Here is an 18,849-nt window from a genome sequence, read left to right as displayed (position 1 = left end):
AAAAAAAAAAAAAGGGGGGGGGGGGGGGGGGGGGGGGGGGGGGGGGGGGGGTGGTGGTGGTGAATGGAATGTATTTCTAAATTTTTTAACGGAATACTACTGCATCCGTCCCAATTCGCTGTTATGGAGGTAAATTAATTAAATTTTACTTTTTAAGTTTTGATATTTTTAAGGTTAACTTTTGCAAATAAAATTTGATATTAAAAAACTATGTATTAACTATTAAGTATTTACTTATTTCAAGAATCTCAACTCAAAATTTTAAAGAAATATGTTAGTATGTTTAAAGAAAAGAGAAGTTCCACTTCTATTTGTAGCTCCATTTGTGTACCTGACTGCCTGAGTACTACACACAAGCATAAAACATATTTTGATTTTCATTCTTTATCTGTTTGATATTTCTTATATGTTAACAGCCTCTAATTCTCCATACTAACATGTTTCAAAACATCTGATTAAATATTTTCTTTTCTCATTGCAGAGCTCTGGCAGTGTTCCTCCAGCCACAAACTCAAGGCTTTCACCTCTTCCTCCTGAACCAGCTGGTTTCTATAATAGCAATGACTCTGTTGATATTCCACTAGACAATACATCGGTGTGTTTAACTTCCAGAATTGATGAATACACATAGCTGTGTTCATCTTCTTTGTTGTTTGTTGATGTCTATTAATTTGGTTTTATAGATTGATATCAATTTTAAACACAGGATTTAAAAAAGAAAGAGAAGGAGTTACAGGCTAAAGAGTCTGAACTGAGGAGAAGGGAGCAGGTATATATTAATGGAAAATATGAACTTCTTTCTTATCAACATTTGTCTTAATAAGTTTTAAATTTCCTTATTTTGAGTCCTGCATCTTGGTGTATATTCTTGTTCTCACTGGCTTGTGTAGAGCTTGGATTGCTACATCATTACAACTGCAGGAAAATTTTCAGAACTGTTCACAAAATCCAATAAGTAGATGTCATGATGCCTTTGTGTACAATACACTTTTTTCTTTTTCTTTTTCTTTTTTTTGGTGGTAATTTATTATAGTGAAGCTCCACAATGTGAAATGAACTGTATATCTGAAATGTGTACGTTGGGAGAGGGTTGTCTACAGTGCACCAATTCAAATTAAATGGTTATGAATCTCAAACATTTGGTCCAGTTGCAGAACTATGCATCATGGGCTCCTATGCAAGGGTGTAATCCAAATTAATTTCAATACGCTACTACGTCCTTTTGTCAATATTCCTTTTACCTTCATCAACCACGTCTCTCACTGAAGTGAATGGACATTTTCCCAATTTTTTTCTTTCTATACTCCCCAAAAAGAAAGTTCCTCTTATTTACTGGTGTGGTGAAATACCTTTTCATTATTTGATTTTTTTCCCCTGTAATTCAGGACTTAAAGCGGAGAGAAGATGCTGCTGCTCGAGGTGATTTTTACTCTTATTTGATATCTTTCCTCTCGCATCTCTATTCCATAACCTCTATTGTTTGTTAAGGATTTATGGCATGTTAGACTTGAGTAATACATGCATACAATGATCACTGGTGAAATTGCCAAGATATAATTTGAGAAGAATGAAGTATAGCATTTTAAAGTATCAGCAGTCTTTCATGCTAGATAAAATATCAGCAAATTGAAGGTATAACTGTTAACTATTCACTAAGTATGATTAACACAAATATCTAGATTGTAATTGTTTGATATTACATAATGGAATAATATACATAATATGAAGTACAACACAATGATAAAACTTAACATGTGAAGTAAAGCTATGCAAAATGAAAAAGTTACTTCAGAGTAATTTGAAAAGTATAATGTACACCTCTACAAAGTGTAGATTTGTGTATTGTTCATAGTATCTACTTAAATCGGTTACCAACCAAAAAAAAAAGAAGATAAAAATACACTGACATAGTATAACATGATGGATGATGTCATAGAGGAGATAGCAAAGGACTATTTCTTTCATTTATATATTGGGGAATGCTCCAGAAGCCAAAATAGACAAAAGGCTGTGCCAGGAAAAGCATATCCTGATCAGGGTTAGAAGAGCAAAATTTTTGACATTTACAGTTTGAATTATGTTAAATAAAAAAAATTAGTGCTGCAGACATACAATTTGTCTCACAAAATTCTAATTATTTATTTATTACATAATTTAGTGTAACCTTTTCACTTCACTGGGCTTGCTTTTTACAGCCTCCTTATGCCTATCCATTGTTCATGTTTTATCCTTAACTTCTTTTTCATCTGCAACATGCGTGGCAAATTGTCTTGTAGCTTTACAATGTTTGATGCAACCATAGTCTTGAAATATCTATTGACTGACTTACAAATTGAATTGTCAACTTTGATGTGCAGCCGGTATTGTTCTTGAGGAGAAGAACTGGCCTCCATTCTTCCCAATAATTCACCATGATATTGCTAATGAAATTCCAATTCATCTTCAGAGGCTGCAGTATGTTGCATTTACAACCTTGTTGGGTATGCCAAGTTTTGTTTCCTATGTTGGAATCGAAAATTCCTCATATTGTGCAGCTCCATTTTAGCTAGGCTGTGTATATGCTGTCGAACTCCCATTATTGATTGAGAAAATTATAGGTTTCTAGAACTTTTAGGTGTTCTAGTGCCCAGCTTGTATTTTATAGAGGTCTATCTTTTCTGATTTGAAGTTTTCAAGCTTTTTCATATGGCTACTTGTTTCCTTATTTGTAATGCGTTGTTTTTATATGCACTGTTGGTGAGCAGGGCTTGTTGCTTGTCTTTTGTGGAATATAGTTGCTGTCACTACTGCATGGATTAAAGAGGGAGGTATGTAAACATCATGTTTGATTTAGGTGAATGCTATTAATCATAATGCTCTTGACTAGGTTTTCTAATCTGAAGATTTTTGTTGCAGATGTAAAAATCTGGTTCCTATCTCTTATCTATTTCATCTCAGGGGTTCCAGGAGCCTATGTACTGTGGTATCGTCCACTATATCGTGCTTTTAGGTAAATTTTCCTCAGTTGAACCAAATTCTACTTGTGTCAATGAATCAGTTATTCTTGATAAAATGTGTCTGGCAATCTTAGGTGTTGGGGATTGCGAACTATTTTGCTAAATTTTACCTTAGAAAAATACTTATTGTAATACATGCTAGTTTTGTAGGTGGTAACTCTTTACTTTATGACACTAAATGTTCTTGACTTCTTCACCTTTTCCTTTTGTGTATATACTTGTGTATATATTGCAATGCATGTGCATCCGATTCCTTATTTTGATTAAATGTGTCTATCCTTTTCTTATGTAAGGCATTTTTAAACATGTTGTGATGTGGCTTATATTTTAATGGATTTTGCAGGAATGAAAGTGCAATGAAGTTTGGATGGTTTTTCATGTTTTACTTGGTAAGATTCTTGTGCTGAAGTCCTGTATTCCTTGCCTTGTGATTTAAAATTCTCACATCTTGCCCCTCTGTGCAGCTTCACATTGGATTCTGCATCTTTGCTGCTGTTGCTCCTCCAGTAGTTTTCAGAGGCAAATCTCTAACGTAAATTCCTGTTGCTACTTGCATATAAACTTCTTTAGGGAACTCATTTGATAGCTACTGCACTTTTTTTTTTCATTGGTTAAATTTCTGCATCACAATTTGTCTTCACCTATTTGAGAAGATGATTATGGTTACAGTTTTGTAAACTCCAACTTCTAGTTTGTCAATCTGTGCAAAATCTATGCCGATGCCATCTCATTAAAGGAGTTGGTTATATACATTTACTAATAATCTGAACCTGTGTTATTTGTTGGAACAGAGGTATCCTGCCCGCAGTAGATCTCGTAGGCAAGCAAGTATTGGTCGGGGTAAGTATTGAGCATATGCTTGGGGATTTTTTTATATTTTCTTTTTCTTTTACCCCTCTCCACATTTCTGGGCTGTTAAAAGAGAAAAGAACCATCCGCAAGTGGAATGTGTGTCATATAGCAAGAGTCTACCCACTGAATAGTTTCTGGTGATTCCTATGTTAACAGATTTTCTACTTCATCGGCTTTGGCTTTTTTTGCCTGGAATCAGTAATCAGTGTCTGGGTTATTCAGGTACGCCTCAATCTCATTCTTTATATATACTTTATAAATGCACAAGGGACTACTTACAGTCTCGCACCTTGAGTATCCGGAATCCAAATTGTTCTTATCGAGCGCCCTGTCATTTTGCAGCAAGTCTACATGTATTTCCGAGGCAGTGGCAAAGCTGCAGAGATGAAACGCGAGGCTGCTAGAGGAGCCTTGAGAGCGGCGATATAATGTTCTTCCCTCCCACTGCTGCATTGAATGATTTTGGGGACTGACTAGTTGGCCTGCCTTTGTGCCAATTAGGCGGGCGCCAGATACATGAGTTGCTTACTTCAGCTTAGGCATATATGTTTGTTTCATATGTTAGTATTTGTTCCTGCGATATATGGTTTACCTTTTGACCAAAGTGCCTTGATTACATTATAGAAACTATACTTTCTACCTTTTTTGGACACAACAGATTCGTGGGTGTAAATCTTTATCGTTTTCATTAATCATTATTTGGTGCATCTATATTTGGGTGTCTTCGAAGATTCTAGAAAGATAGGTGATAAAAAAAATCAATCATGTTATCGTTTTCTCATGAAATTAAATGATTTGTTTCGTTTGTTCATGCAAGTTGATACTAAATTGAATGATAATTACTGGATGATTTGGTTGGACAGTTTTTAGTTGATTTTTGGATCATAGATTGTAAGGACACATAGTTGAGCATGGACAATTGCTACGCCTGTGGCTCCTTGGGCATTATCTTTTCAAATTGGACTATAAAAACTTAGAGCGAGAGATTTCTCCTGCAAACCTATTGAACCACTTGCTTTTTATTCTCCAATTGAAAAAAAAAAGTTCAGTTTTTTTTTTTTTTTTTTTGAGTACTATTGACTCGGTTATAACGTAGTATCTGTTCATAAATTACTTTCTTAACCTACTGAAGCATAAATAGTCAGTAGTAAACGAAACCATACTTTCAACCTTTTTGGACACCACAGATTCGTGTCTAAATCTTATCGTTTTCATTTTCATTAATTACGTTCACCAAATAAAATGAGCAGACATTAATAAGTCTTTCACGTCAGCCGCTTACAAAATATTAATGATGTTTTTAGAATGTCGTTTGAGAAGACTTGTTAAGTTGTTATAATTAAGGGTCACTTGATTTTGCGTTCTGATTAGTCAATGGGCCATTTGATTTGAGTGCTAATTAATAGTGTATTAGTCAAAGCCTCATTTGATTCAGTGCTTCGTCAAATGTGATTTATGTTTGAAAATGACTCAAGAAGACGAGAATTACGTCAAATCTGGTTTATATTTTCAAAATAATTCAAAGATCACATCAAATGCAATTTATGTCCTCAAAATAATTCAAAACCTTAAACAAAACGAAAAACATCAAATTAAACTCCATTTTACTACGATGCCACGACACATTTCTCACTATTAATATTAAACCTTCTACCCAAAAACTGCTTAATACGGAGTAATAAATAAAGCGTTCATGAATCTCTTAAACATTAAACGAGATTATTACAATAATAATAAGTGATTAACAATAAGCAAGACATTTCTTGGTGCAGTCCATAGTACAACCACCGCCGCCGCCGCCGTAGCCGTAGCCCTTCCCGGCGCGGCTATACTCCTTGAAGCACTTCTCCGGGCACCTCAGCGTCTTGCCGTAACACGGCCCCTTTTCCTTGCACACCACCGTCGGCCTCACCGTCCCTCCCTTCGCATACCCTCCCCCGTTCGGGCCCCCGAACCCGGCCCCATACCCGGCCCCAAAATCCGGCATCCCGAATTCATTTCCCGGCCCGAAAAACCCCCCAAACCCTCCACTTCCGCCGCCGCCGCTGTCTTTCTCCGAGGTCTTCCCGGAACGCGGATGTTCACGGCGGTGGTGGTGGTGGTGCTTGCCGTGCTTCCGAGTTGCATGATCTGGGAGCGCAAAGATGGCCGGGATGAGCAAGAACGCTAGGATGATGATTGCTTTGGATTTCATCGCTGAAACTCAAAAAGTCTTTGTTCAGAAATGTGGGTAGAGTGGCATTTATTGAGAGAGAGAGAGAGAATTATAAAAAAAAAAAAAAAAAAAAAAAAAAGAGGGAAAGAAGGATTTTACGTATATATGGAGATCATAGAGATTCAAGAATGGATGTACATGTGTCTGTTTCATATAGAGTATAGTGTTTTAATTGAAGCAGAAATTGGAATGAGCTATCAAAAACGGTGTAAAAGCATTGAAGAGAGGAGAGTGGGTGGCAGGTGTGGACTACTTGGGCGCCATTATTACACTCACTATCTCGCGTTTCAAACGGAGAATTTTGCAATTTTTATTTTAAATATAACTCTAAATTGACTTAATAATTAATATAGCTTTGAAATTAAAGGAGCATCTATATCGTGTCACTAGAAATAAGTTTTAAGTGAGACATTTTATCTACTTAGACTAATACTTCTAGGGAGATTGCTTTATTTGTAATATTTCTATTTTTTTTTAGTAATATTTCAAATTTTTTCAAAGTTAAAAGTATACCAAGCAATTCTGTTGCAAAATGCACTGAATAATATTTCAAAGTGCACTTAGTGATGCGAAAAACTGTAACTGTCTTGTGTGGACTTTTACATATCCTCGGATGCACTTTAAATTTTCAAGTATTGAGATACATCTACGTATTATTGAATTTACCCCGTTATTTTGATCGTTGCACTTTATAATTTTACATAGTACACTTTTAGCATTTAAAACTTTGTAATATTTACAAAATTATAAACAACTTTTTTTTTTTAATATTTCAGAGAATAATCATCCCAGATTGACGACTACCGTTTGTCCCAGGCCACTTTTTATATGTGACACTTTTTATTTTTAACGTAATAATTGAATGTAATGTATAGAGATTAACATTTTCATTTCTTTTTCTCTACTCAATAGGTGAAAAATGCATGACAAAATGTATACTTCTTGACCGATCGATTACTCAACATTATCATTATTAAATGGATTAAAGTCCCATTTCATTATTGTAAGAGTTAATAATTAATTTAGTCTTGACTATAATAATTTTTTTTGATTTAATTCTAAATAATTTTTTGTGTTTAATTAGGTTCTCAGTTTTGATGATTTTACTCAATTGAGTCCTATGTTAAGATAGTTTGGTAATTTCATCTATATTAATACATAATTTAGTCCTCGACTATAATAGTAGTTTTACTCAATTTTGTCTTCGACTATAGTGATTTTACCTAATTTAGTCATCGACTATAGTGAATTTTTTCAATTCAGTTCTTGATTCTAATGGATAAAACCATCAAAGTCGATGACCTAATTAAGTACAAAAATTCGTTTAAGACTAAATAAAAAAAAAACCACTATAGTCGATGACTAAATTGGCTATTAACTCATTATTGTAGTTATTATTTCAAACATCTGATTAAATTGAAAAAAGATTCATACTATTTTATTCATACTCTATGTGTGATTCACACCATTTACCTTTAATTTAACACAATAGTATAGCTTATCACTTTATTGTATGAAAACGAATATGATGAAACAATAGACTAAAATATGGTACCCTCGAGATTTCCCTAAATTGATGAGACAACCAAATTTAGTACAATAAAAACATCATATATAGGCTGGACCCCAAAAACTTAAATTCTAAACCTAAGTTCATCTAGAAGGGGACCAGCCAATGTAAATGCATTGCGTTTGCACAGCTGCACCAACAAGACCCAACCAAAATAGGAGTAATTTTGTATTTATTTTTGTGCTTAATATTATTGCCGTGAGAAATTAATTACTTTATCCATCTCATTTTATATGTTTAGCTCGATTAGCTAAGTTTAATTAAAGTTATTTTGAATTTAATTTTTCATAATATTAAATTTAGTATTAGTATATAAAATTTATATACTTAGAAACTACATTAAAATCACTATTACACAAAAAAAATTAAATTTAAATATAATTAAAATATACTAAAGAAAAATAAGTAAAAAAGAAATAATTGATTTGACTAGTAAATATAAATGGGACATGAAAAAATGGGACAGATGGTGTATTAAAGAACCATCATAATTCATATACATCCTTACATTTGTTACTCACACAGTCATTCATGATATGACAATTACATGTTTAGATAGTTATTGCTTATTTGTGATGTTACATTTTGTCACATCAGAAGTGACTATTTGTATGTGACAATTGTATATGTGATTAGCATTTTTAAATATTAAAAAGTTAATACTGTCAATCTCATTAAAAGCGTGACACATTGACAATCCAGGGTAGGAGCAGAGTATACAGGGTTGGGATATAATCCTTTATTATTGTTATAACTTTCACATACAATATTACTTGTTTGTATAAAAGTTATGTGTACTATTTTAACTTTTAAAGTATTTTTTTTTTATTGAAATTTCAAAGAATGAAAGAAAGAAAGATAGAAAAATAGTAGTTGTGTTTAGATTTAGACATTCGCGACTTTTCATTGTTAACACAATAACCATAACTAATATTTTATATGAAAGTTACGCCAACAATAACTTGCAATAATAGGTAAACTACAAGCAAAAAAAAAAAAATTTATTGCACTTTATTTTTTTCTATTTGGTTATATGATTTTTTTTCCCATTTAAATAATGCGATTAAAACTTCATGAAATGGTTGAACACTTATTTGATAATTTTCTCTATTAAGTTAGACAAATCTTGTATATATGACATGCCACACAACATGCAACCCTATATAAAGGAGTGCAATGGTAGATTTTGATAGCAATATTTTAGTCTCGGTGTATTTTTTAACTATTTAAATTCGTTATATAATTATCTGTCTAAAATGTTGCATGGGTAAGGGTATAATTGGTAAAAGTTGAATATAGGTTCTATGCAATGAACTACTATTTATACTACAAACTTTAGAGAATATGGCCACTAAGAGCTATCTTACAACATCTAATCATAAGATAATAGGTTTTGAAAATGAGGTCTCGTCTACTATGTGGCGATGATGACTCTGGCAAATTATACCGTGCCCCACGGTGCACATAGCAATGTGCACTACGTACGTAAACGATGTCGTTTTGAGCATGATAAATTAACTGTTCCTTTTTTTGGAAATCACGTTTCTCGTTTCGACCGGTCTATGTATTCATGTTAATATTCTGTGTATTTTAGGTAATCGTTCTGTGTATTCCAAGCAATCATTATGTGTATTCTAGGCAACCGTTCTGTGTATTAATGTTAGTAACACATGTTGTGATGTGTTTGTGCATTTGAATGTTTAGGAAGATAAGTTCTGTGTATTTTGTGTCAATATTCTGTGTATTCATGTTATTAACACATGTTGTGATGTGTTTGTGCATTCAAATGTTAGGAGGATGAGTTCTATGTATTTTGTGTCAATATTCTGTGTATTCTGGGCAAACATTCTGTGTATTCTAGGCAAATGTTCTGTGTATTCTAGATAATGATTATGTGTATTATAGATAATGAATTTCCTGGAGTTATTCGCGTTTGCGTCCACTAACATCGAAACGACGTCGTTTAAGTACGTGGTGCACATTGTTATGTGCACCGTGGTCCACGATATAACGATTGTGATGACTCTAAATTTGAGGGTTGTTATGCCATGGACCCAGGTCCACCTGGGTCTACATTCACATACATTATACTCTACATTCACATACACTATACTCTACATTCACAATTTGTAAACTCCATATTCACACATTATAGGATTATATGTTTAGTAACTATACTCTACATTCACATACACTATACTCTACATTCACAATTTGTAAACTCCACATTTACACATTCAAAACTCTATATTCACAAGTCCTATACTCCACATTCACAACTTGAGAACTCCACATTCACACATTACAGGGCTACAAGTTGCTAGAACTTCTTAACTCTATTACAGATTCACACATGCATAACTCTACATTCACGATTTCTATACTCCATATTCACAATTTGAAACCTCCACATTCACACATTTCTGGGCAACTCTACATTCACACAATCATAAATCTACATTCACGATTTCTATACTCTACATTCACACTTTGAAACCTCTACATTCACACATTTTTGGACAACTTTATATTCAGCAATATGTTTACTAAAAAAAAAAAGAAGATAAAAATGACAAAAACGACGTAATTTTGGAACCAGGTCCACTTTGCAAGGTGGACAGTATAATTTGCCACATTTAATGCTCACAAAAACCGGGCTTTCTAGAATTGGACCATTGCTTGGGCTGTATTACTAAATCGTTTATTAGACTTTGGATTGGACTTGTTGGACTCCGGTACTCAATTTGATTCAATCATATCAATATCCATCCCTAACAAATATGGCTACTTGTACTCCAAAGTCCAAATGAACCAAATCCTCTTTGTTGATGCAGGGGCAATTTATATCATGTATCATGATTCATAACATGACACACAATTCTTAACTTGTTTTAGGTAATTCTAAAAAAAATAAAAACTTATCTTAAATACAGAATTCATATTTTTAAAGTATAAAATTTTATAACACAAAACATAATAATATAAAACACATACATATCAAAGTGCCTTATACCCAACAAGGATGAAAAAGGAGGACATGGAAGCCAAGCCAACGAGGTCTTAGCTCTTGTCCTAATCTCTTCAAGCCCACAAACACCTCCTCTCCTTTATTCCTCTTGGCAAGACCTTTTCAATCTAATAGGCTCGTGGCCTCATGGCCACATCAATTATTATTGCTTAAAGATGTATTTTTATCTATCATTACATTGTTCTTAATTTAGATTTCTTTTCTATTATAATAATTTTAAAAATAAACTAAACAATTTTTTGACTAAAATAATTATATTATATATTTTCAATGATGACTTGGATGTCATGTACGCTGGTAACATATTATTAAAGATAAAAATAATTTTAGGGTGTGTTTGGTTGGTGGGTTTAGGCACAAGATATGGGTATCAAAGTGATTGTTATTGTTTGGTTGATAGGTTTTTAGAATACTATTATGGGTTTGAAATACCCCATTAATTGAAAAACACATACCCTAATGAAATAAGGGTTTCATTTCCCTTCCTCATTTCTTCCCCAACTATTAATAATCATTCTCATTCCACCCTACTACCAAACATGCAAAATACTTTCACCGAAACCCATTACCATTACCAAGTATTTGATACCCATTCGAATTTCGATTCCCATGTGTGAACCAAACACACCCTTTATTGTATTTTTTCTAATTTCAAGCTAGGGTCTCATTAAAATTTTCTTTAGTTCAAAGATTTGATTACATTTTTCTAATAAAACTTAAGAATTTATTTTACCATTGAATATAATGTATGGGTTTAGTATGGATAGAAATATAGATATCAGGTTCATGTAAAGTTTAGAGCTGATGGTTTTATTGAGACCGGATCCACCATAAACCGGTATAGAGGTATAGAACGGGGGTAGGAAAATAGTAGTATTATTACGTGGGGCTTTAGGCCCGAGATATTGGCTCAAAACGGCGGCCCAAAAAATACATAAATAATAAATACTATAGCCCTAAGGAATTGAGTAGGGTCTAAAATGGCAGCCCGAATAATAAATAAATAAATAAACAAGCTAGGGAACTAATAAATAAAATAGAACTAAATATTTTACCATCATGACTCAAACCCTAGCTAGCGTGCCAGTAGGAGGAAGATGACTCAAACCAACAGACCAGGAGGGGTTTAGTGAGCCTAAGGGATGTCTTTAAAGTGGAGGCAATGGTGGCTATTTATATAATTGTAGGATTCACTGGTCGTTGACAAATGGATGGCATCAGGTTGCCTTCAATATTAGCCACACATGTGTTACCCCACTACTTTGTTTCCAAGGCGCTCACATGCATAAGTGGAGATTCCTGCCCTTTAATACATAAGATCTTGAGTGGTTGGTGGTTTGGAACTTGTGTTGTTATGTTGAAGGTTTTGGGTTTGAACCCCCATGATAGTACATCTTATATTATTTTACTCCAAGCTTTCTTCTTTCTTTAGCCCAATAGATTTCCATTATTCTTATTGGGTTAATACCTCACCCATAAAGATGGACACCCCGCTTGAACGATTGGGCCAAAACTTATCCCACAAAATGGACCCATGGGGTCCCATGACCCCATTCAAGAGCAATCTTAATGAAATGTTTTTTTTTCTCTGAGGGGAGGGGAGATTGTAAGAAAGATGGCATAATAGTTATATTGTGGATCCTGCATGTTCCTACATGCACTTAACATATTCTTTTTTTTTTTAATTTAATTTAATTTTTTGTACAGATAAAATTAATGTATAAAAAAATATCATTAAAAAGTTCTAATTGATATCTTTTATATAACACATATATTGATATTTTTTATTAAAAAATAAATCTATAGACTATCATTATTTTAGTGTAATAATTCATCATAACTGTTAATATAATTATATGTGTTTGTATTTTAACCAATAATTATTAAGAGTAGTAGGAGGATTAGTGGGTTTGATAGTACTTCTACTTAAGTATTTGTTTGTTTTCTTGTTCGCATATTTGCATACGAAACGTATATATATTTACGTACTTATGTTGGTAGAAGTGATGCTAGCATGTGCATTAATTTGTTGGCTTTGATGTTATTGTTTGGTGGGGGCCTCTTTGGTGGGGGCCTCTGTGGTAAAGAAAAAGGAAAGATTGTTTTGTTTTATTGAATATAAAAGGGTAGAATAAAAGGGAAATCATAGATAGTTGAATATAAAAAGGGGAAAGCATATGGGGATCATTTGTACTTGGCTGAAAAATTATTGTTATACCCAATACACTATCAATTTTTAAAATTCAAGCATTAATTCTGTGGCCAATCATTTTATTTTAAAGCCACCTCGGCTTTGCAAGGCCATCCCTTTCATGTGTAAGAAAGTCGCAATGGCCAGGGAGCGTCGGAGAATAAAGAAAGTGCCGATCAAACACGCCGGGGTCGGGGTGCAATGGCGGAGCAACAGTCGCTATCAATACGTTTATTGTCCCAAAAAAAGTCTCGTGTGGTCCCTGCCTCTCGCCCGTGTCTCCTTTGGTGTTGAAAACCGTCGGTCCGGCGACGGAGGCCGGAATCTCGTTGTCGGTGATCCGGATCGGTTTTGGTTCATCAACCGGCGGCAATGTTGGTCGGTGCTCGCAGTGGATTTACGACGGTTGACGGCGGTTGACTCCGTATGTTGGGGCGTTGGGCTAAGGCTAACCTCAAGACGGTAAGTTTATCGCTTGTTAGGTAATACAACAACAATTTTTTATTTTTTTTTTAATTTTTGTATTGCCACTGTGGGTTCCATTTAGGTCCAATTCGGATTCCTCAGTTGATTCCTTTTCCTTTGCACCTTAACCACCTTTTCCTCTAGAAAAAAATGGTACACTTGAATTATATTATTTAAGTGCTTATTGCCTGTCAAAAATCCTATTTCTAGCTTTCAACTCACTATTTTAAATCTGGTTTTTAATATTTTTTTTGTTATTATATATATTTCTACTAAAAACTATATGAATTTATTAATACAGGATGTAAAGAAAATTGAAGTAATTTCAAATTTAATAATATAAATATGAGATATACTTTTAAAGGTGAGATACACTTACACTGATAATAAGGAGAGCCTAACTTATTCATTGGGTAGCCAAGTAGTACAGTGATATTTTCTTATTAATTTGACTTGGTTCAACCCTAACTCATCACTTTTTTGGTCTTATCAGTCCAAACCATTTATTCCTAGTGAGCTGTCGAGAAAAAATTGTCAAAAAATAAAAATTGTGGGCAGTTACGTTACTGCCAAAAATCTGGATTTGGTTCTCCACATTCTTAAAAACGTGTTCCGACTACGTACTTTAATCTAAAAAGGGTTTTTTGCTTACACTTCTCTTTTGTTATTTTCTAAAAGTCCCCAACCCCTCCAACCCCAAGAGTATCTGGAACACAAAGGCAAAGGTTGCTTTTAAACTTTAAAGTAGTGGTGATAGAAACTCAATCTCTTGTATTTCTTTTCAAATTACTTTACCTTTTCAATCTCTTGTAAGTCCCCAACCCCTCTAACCCCAAGAGTATCTGCAACTTTGCATCCGCCACACAATCATTGAACAGTTAGGAACGTTATGAGCGGTGAAAACTGGTAAATAACTAACGACTTGAGATTATAAGTGCAGTGTATAGGCAGGGAGTAAATACTCAGATATATAACACACACTCCATAGATTCAAACAGGACAAAAACTTGGGAGAATCCGTGAGCCAGGTCAAAGATCCCATTAATCAAAGACATTCAACAGAAGTAAATAAATATAGTAGCAGCATTATCAGCAAACAGACTATGAAAAGTATAATACAATGATCCTTCCCTAGCTTAACACAGCATGCATATTGACATAGTACCTTCATTCTAGCCGCGGATCTCCATGGGCCGCTGGGCTCTGCTTTGGTGGTTCGTCCATTAAGAGTCGGCTGTGGTCATCAGAGCGTAGCAATCTCCCAAGCCGCGGATCTCCATGGGCCGCTGGGCTCTGCTTTGGTGGTTCGTCCATTAAGATTCGGCTGTGGTCATCAGAACCAGAACGTAGCAATCTCCGATGCCGCGGATCTCCATGAGCAGCTGGGCTCTGCTTTGGTGGTTCGTCCATTAAGATTCGGCTGTGGTCATCAGAACCAGAGCGTAGCAATCTCCCAAGCCGCGGATCTCCATGAACCGCTGGGCTCTGCCTTCGGTTTGAGAGAGTTTGGACCAATAGTTTCCGGGGGGCCGTGATGGATGGGCCATGGCTGTGAGAAAGTGATGAGTATTTGGCTTCTATGACGATGCCAGATACAAAGGGGATGAACATGAGAAAGAAGATGACGATAAGCGCTATTTTGTCCCAGAAGCTCGACCTCTTTTTGGAGAGAATTAGTTTTGGAGTGGGGGGTGTTAGGAACTCTTGTTGGTTGTGTTTTTCTTGCATTTGCATTGTTTCCCACTTTCCAAGGTCGAGACCTCCAGAAAAGAAAGCTATAGAGGGTGAAGAGAGCAGGAAGAAAGAAACAACGCTGTGCTACTGAGGGACAAGGGACAAGCGAGCACGGAAGAAGGGTCCATATATATTGACGCAATGGACGAACCGGTTTCATTTTTAAAATGAAAAATATTGACGCAAAATAAGATGCTGGGAAAATATTTATTACACTTTTTTCTTTGAATTATTTATGTACTCATATTTGCTCCCTTAATTTTTATCCTTTGATCTTAAATACTTAAATGAACATTTTTATCCTTAAAATAATTATTTCATTTATTTTTTTTCTCTAACAAAGTATTGCTTATATGTAGGGATGACTACGGCTCTATTTGAAAAGAACCGAACACTATAGCAACTGAACTTAAATAACAGAAATGGTTGTTGTTATGATTTGGAACCCAAAAAATATAATGATTGTTGAATTTAAACTATTTTAAAATAGAAAATATAATTTACAAAAATAAATAAATTTTATTTTTGTCCGGTTCTGAATTGTAACAAGAACAATCCTTGTTATTTTAGTTCAGTTGATAACTTGATATAGTGTTCAGTTACATTCAAATCAAACTGTTGTTATTCATACATATAAATAATAATTTGTTGGATAAAAAAATAAATGAAATAATTATTTTTAATGCTATAAATGTCCATTTAACACTAAAGAGAAAAATTTGTCACTTTTAAAATAATTGAGAGGATAAATGCAAGTATATAAATGATTTAGAGAGAAAAAAAATATTATAAGTCTATAATTTAGGGGGGAAAGTGTCATTTTTTCCTAACATTTTCTTGTAATATTGAAGAGAGAAGGACCTCACGCAAATTTGTGGGGTTTTGTTTTGGAGAGAAGGACCTCAGGCAAATTTGTGGGGTTTTTTTTAGGCAGATTGTGGGGCCAGCTAATTGGGACCTAGGAGGAATGTTCAGTCAAAATAAGATGTTCTTGTATTAATGAAGAGAGAGAGAGAGAGAAGTTGCACATGCAAATTTGTAGGTGCACTAGTCCATTTTGAAAGGTGTTGCTATTTGTATTACTTTGAAATTCTAAAAGGTGTAGTACTAAAAAAAAAAAAATTAATAGGGGATGTAAATAATAATTAGGTTGTAAATATAACTATTTACATTACTATAATCAAATGTAATTTAATTACATAAAAATTAAGTATTAGAAATAAAATTTTAAAAAAAAATATTTGAATTAAAAATATTATTTTAATAAAATAAAATTAAATAATTATTTAAAATTTTAAAAATAAAAACATAAAAGAAAACAAAAACAACAACCCATCGCCGGCGATGGGTTATTCTGGTTTTGTTTTTGTTTTTGTTTTTTTTTTGTTTTTTAAATATTTTTATTTTTAAATTTTTAAATAGTTATTTAATTTAATTTAATTATTTATCTTAATAATAATCATTATGTTAAAGTAAAATTGACATGAGGGTATTCAATGTCTACTATTACTCCATAATGGGCTTATTTAAATATGATTGTGCAGATGCATGAATTACTCCATATGTGAATCGAATTAATAGTAACAATGAATATGTACGCTCTAATTGTACTCATGAGAATATTATATTGGATTGAAATTTTTCTTATTATATTTTATTGTGATGTTGATGTGTTTTTTTTTAACAGTTTTTAATGATTCAAAATTAATTTATTATATTATTATAATAAGGTAAAATAATGAATACAAAAAATTTGAGTTATAAAGAATATTAGAATAACAAAAAAAAATTAAGTTTATCATTAAAATTTATTAAATGTTAGATACTATAAAAAATAATTAAAAATTATTATAGATAAAATTATTATACTATCACAGTTTGAAATCATGATAAATATTTTAAATAAATAATTTTAAAATATTATAGACAAAATTATTATACTATCACAATTTGAAATAAAAATAAATAATAAAGAATAAATATTTTAAATAAAAAACATAATGTTTAACTAATTTTAATGAAGGTGGTGCAAATAACAAATTCTATTTACACCATTTAAAATTTGTATTATTAAAAAAAATTATACCATTTTAAATATCTCATTGAGACAATTGAAACAAGACTAATATTGAATATATGTTAGTTAAAATTTAAATACATCAAACATAACTGCAACATATAATAAAAATTAAAATACATATGACATATAAAATTTATATATATTAAAAATACAACACAACTTCAAAAAATAAAATATAACTTCAAGAAAATAAAATTAATAATCTTTGAGTACATCCTCATTTTCTTCCAAATTATCAAAATATTGATCAAATTGATGATCTCTCTTTGCAATAGTACAATTCTTAGGTGTTGTCGTCTAATAGTAAACCATTATATCTAAAATGGTCAATCTTGGTACAAACTATTTATGAACCACGAGAGCCAAAAAAAATTATTTGTGATAATGCACCAATCGTGTACAGAAGATGTAGAACATGCATTTGGGGTTGTCCAATCACGATTTGCAATAGTCAAGGGACTAGTACATTTTGTCATTTTAGGGATAAACGTGAATTACATGATATAATGTCATCATGTATTATAATGCACAATATGATCATTGATGATAAACGTGATGAACAAGTTGATATACAAAGTTGGAGGGAAACACCAATTTTTTTTTTCTTTTGAAAACAAGAAAACACCAATTTATAAATTTGGTATAGCTAGAGATAATAATATTCTATTTCAAGAATTTCTTACTCGACATTGACAAATTAAAGATAAAAATGTTCATTGTGCACTCCGTAATGCATTGCTTGAACATTTGTGAGAACGATATAGTAATTTCGATAATTAAATGTAATGGATGTTTTATACTATATTATTATTGTGGAATAAAATAAAATTTTAACAGTAATGTTAAATTGTACTAAAATATTATTATTTATATTACAAATTTATATTTTACATTAAATTAATTAAATTCGAGCGAATAAAGTTTTAAATTTTGAAAAATCAAATTATTTTAGTTTAATAACATTTTGTGTAGAAATTTGATATTATGGGTTGAAAATGAATAAAAATCCATAGAGGCAATATCCATGGAGATAATAGGTAAATAGGAAATTATATCCATGGACCATGAAGATGTTCAAATAGGACATATACTCGTTAGCAATGCATGCAGTTGTGACATTTATACTAGCATCAATCTATATATTTTTGTAACTTGAGACAAATGTTATTTAAAAATCATTTTTTTTATATAGGAGGAGGAAGTCGGGATATCCCGACCAACGTAACTATGGATATTACTTCTATGAAAAATCTTAATTAATTTATTATTTTCCTATTATACACTAAAATAATATTCATGAAGATCGATAATAAGTAATTAATAAGTAATTGTGAGAGAAACTTAACCACTTCTATCACAAGATCGATAATAAGTAATTAATAAGTAATTGTGAGAGAAACTTAACCACTTCTATCACTCTGTGTGTGCGGTTTGAATTTTTTTTCACGTTTGTCGAAAAAAAACTAGTAAACATGGTAAGTTTGCTTCTTTTTTTTTTCTTTTTTTTTTTAAAATTATTATTTAAATTAAACTTTCTTATCTAGTTCAAAATTTTGACTCTTTTTACGTGATTAGAATTTAGAACATTAGAATTCGTGCGACCATAAGTCACCAAACTATATCACCACTGGAAAAGTTGTTGGAAAGTACTTGTCACTTTAGAAGACTTTTTTTTTTTTTTTTTTTTTTTTCAACCAAAAAAATCCGACATTTTTCAA

General features: G+C 32.5%; 2 protein-coding genes across 2 annotated transcripts in view; one reads left to right on the top strand and one right to left on the bottom strand.

Annotated features, from left to right (window-relative positions):
* LOC116021673 (secretory carrier-associated membrane protein 3-like) overlaps positions 1-4,559 on the top strand; it is an 8,574-nt gene extending 4,015 nt beyond the window's left edge. Inside the window, exons 3-13 of the mRNA XM_031262141.1 lie at positions 482-595; positions 707-769; positions 1,386-1,419; positions 2,358-2,480; positions 2,745-2,807; positions 2,896-2,989; positions 3,340-3,385; positions 3,461-3,528; positions 3,788-3,836; positions 4,005-4,070; positions 4,191-4,559. Coding sequence (XP_031118001.1) covers positions 482-595; positions 707-769; positions 1,386-1,419; positions 2,358-2,480; positions 2,745-2,807; positions 2,896-2,989; positions 3,340-3,385; positions 3,461-3,528; positions 3,788-3,836; positions 4,005-4,070; positions 4,191-4,277 — 807 coding nt within the window. The 3' untranslated portion in view covers positions 4,278-4,559. The remainder of the gene's footprint in view (positions 1-481; positions 596-706; positions 770-1,385; positions 1,420-2,357; positions 2,481-2,744; positions 2,808-2,895; positions 2,990-3,339; positions 3,386-3,460; positions 3,529-3,787; positions 3,837-4,004; positions 4,071-4,190) is intronic.
* A 774-nt stretch (positions 4,560-5,333) lies between these two features.
* Positions 5,334-6,227, bottom strand: LOC115998822 (cold shock domain-containing protein 4-like). Its single transcript, XM_031238486.1, has 2 exons — positions 6,202-6,227; positions 5,334-6,044 (listed from the first exon to the last, which is right to left on the bottom strand). The coding sequence occupies exon 2, from the start codon at positions 6,040-6,042 to the stop codon at positions 5,590-5,592; it is 453 nt and encodes a 150-aa protein (XP_031094346.1). The 5' UTR covers positions 6,043-6,044; positions 6,202-6,227; the 3' UTR covers positions 5,334-5,589.
* Positions 6,228-18,849: the final 12,622 nt, after the last annotated feature.

Source organism: Ipomoea triloba, chromosome 1 (genome assembly GCF_003576645.1).
Source record: "Ipomoea triloba cultivar NCNSP0323 chromosome 1, ASM357664v1".
NCBI classification, from domain to species: domain Eukaryota; kingdom Viridiplantae; phylum Streptophyta; class Magnoliopsida; order Solanales; family Convolvulaceae; genus Ipomoea; species Ipomoea triloba.
The sequence above is the reverse complement of the archived record's forward strand: the minus strand, read 5'-3'. Positions and strand labels throughout refer to the sequence as shown.

Bases quoted from the DNA above. Each gene is read 5' to 3' on its own strand.
- LOC115998822 (XM_031238486.1), bottom strand. From the start codon at position 6,042: ATGAAATCCAAAGCAATCATCATCCTAGCGTTCTTGCTCATCCCGGCC.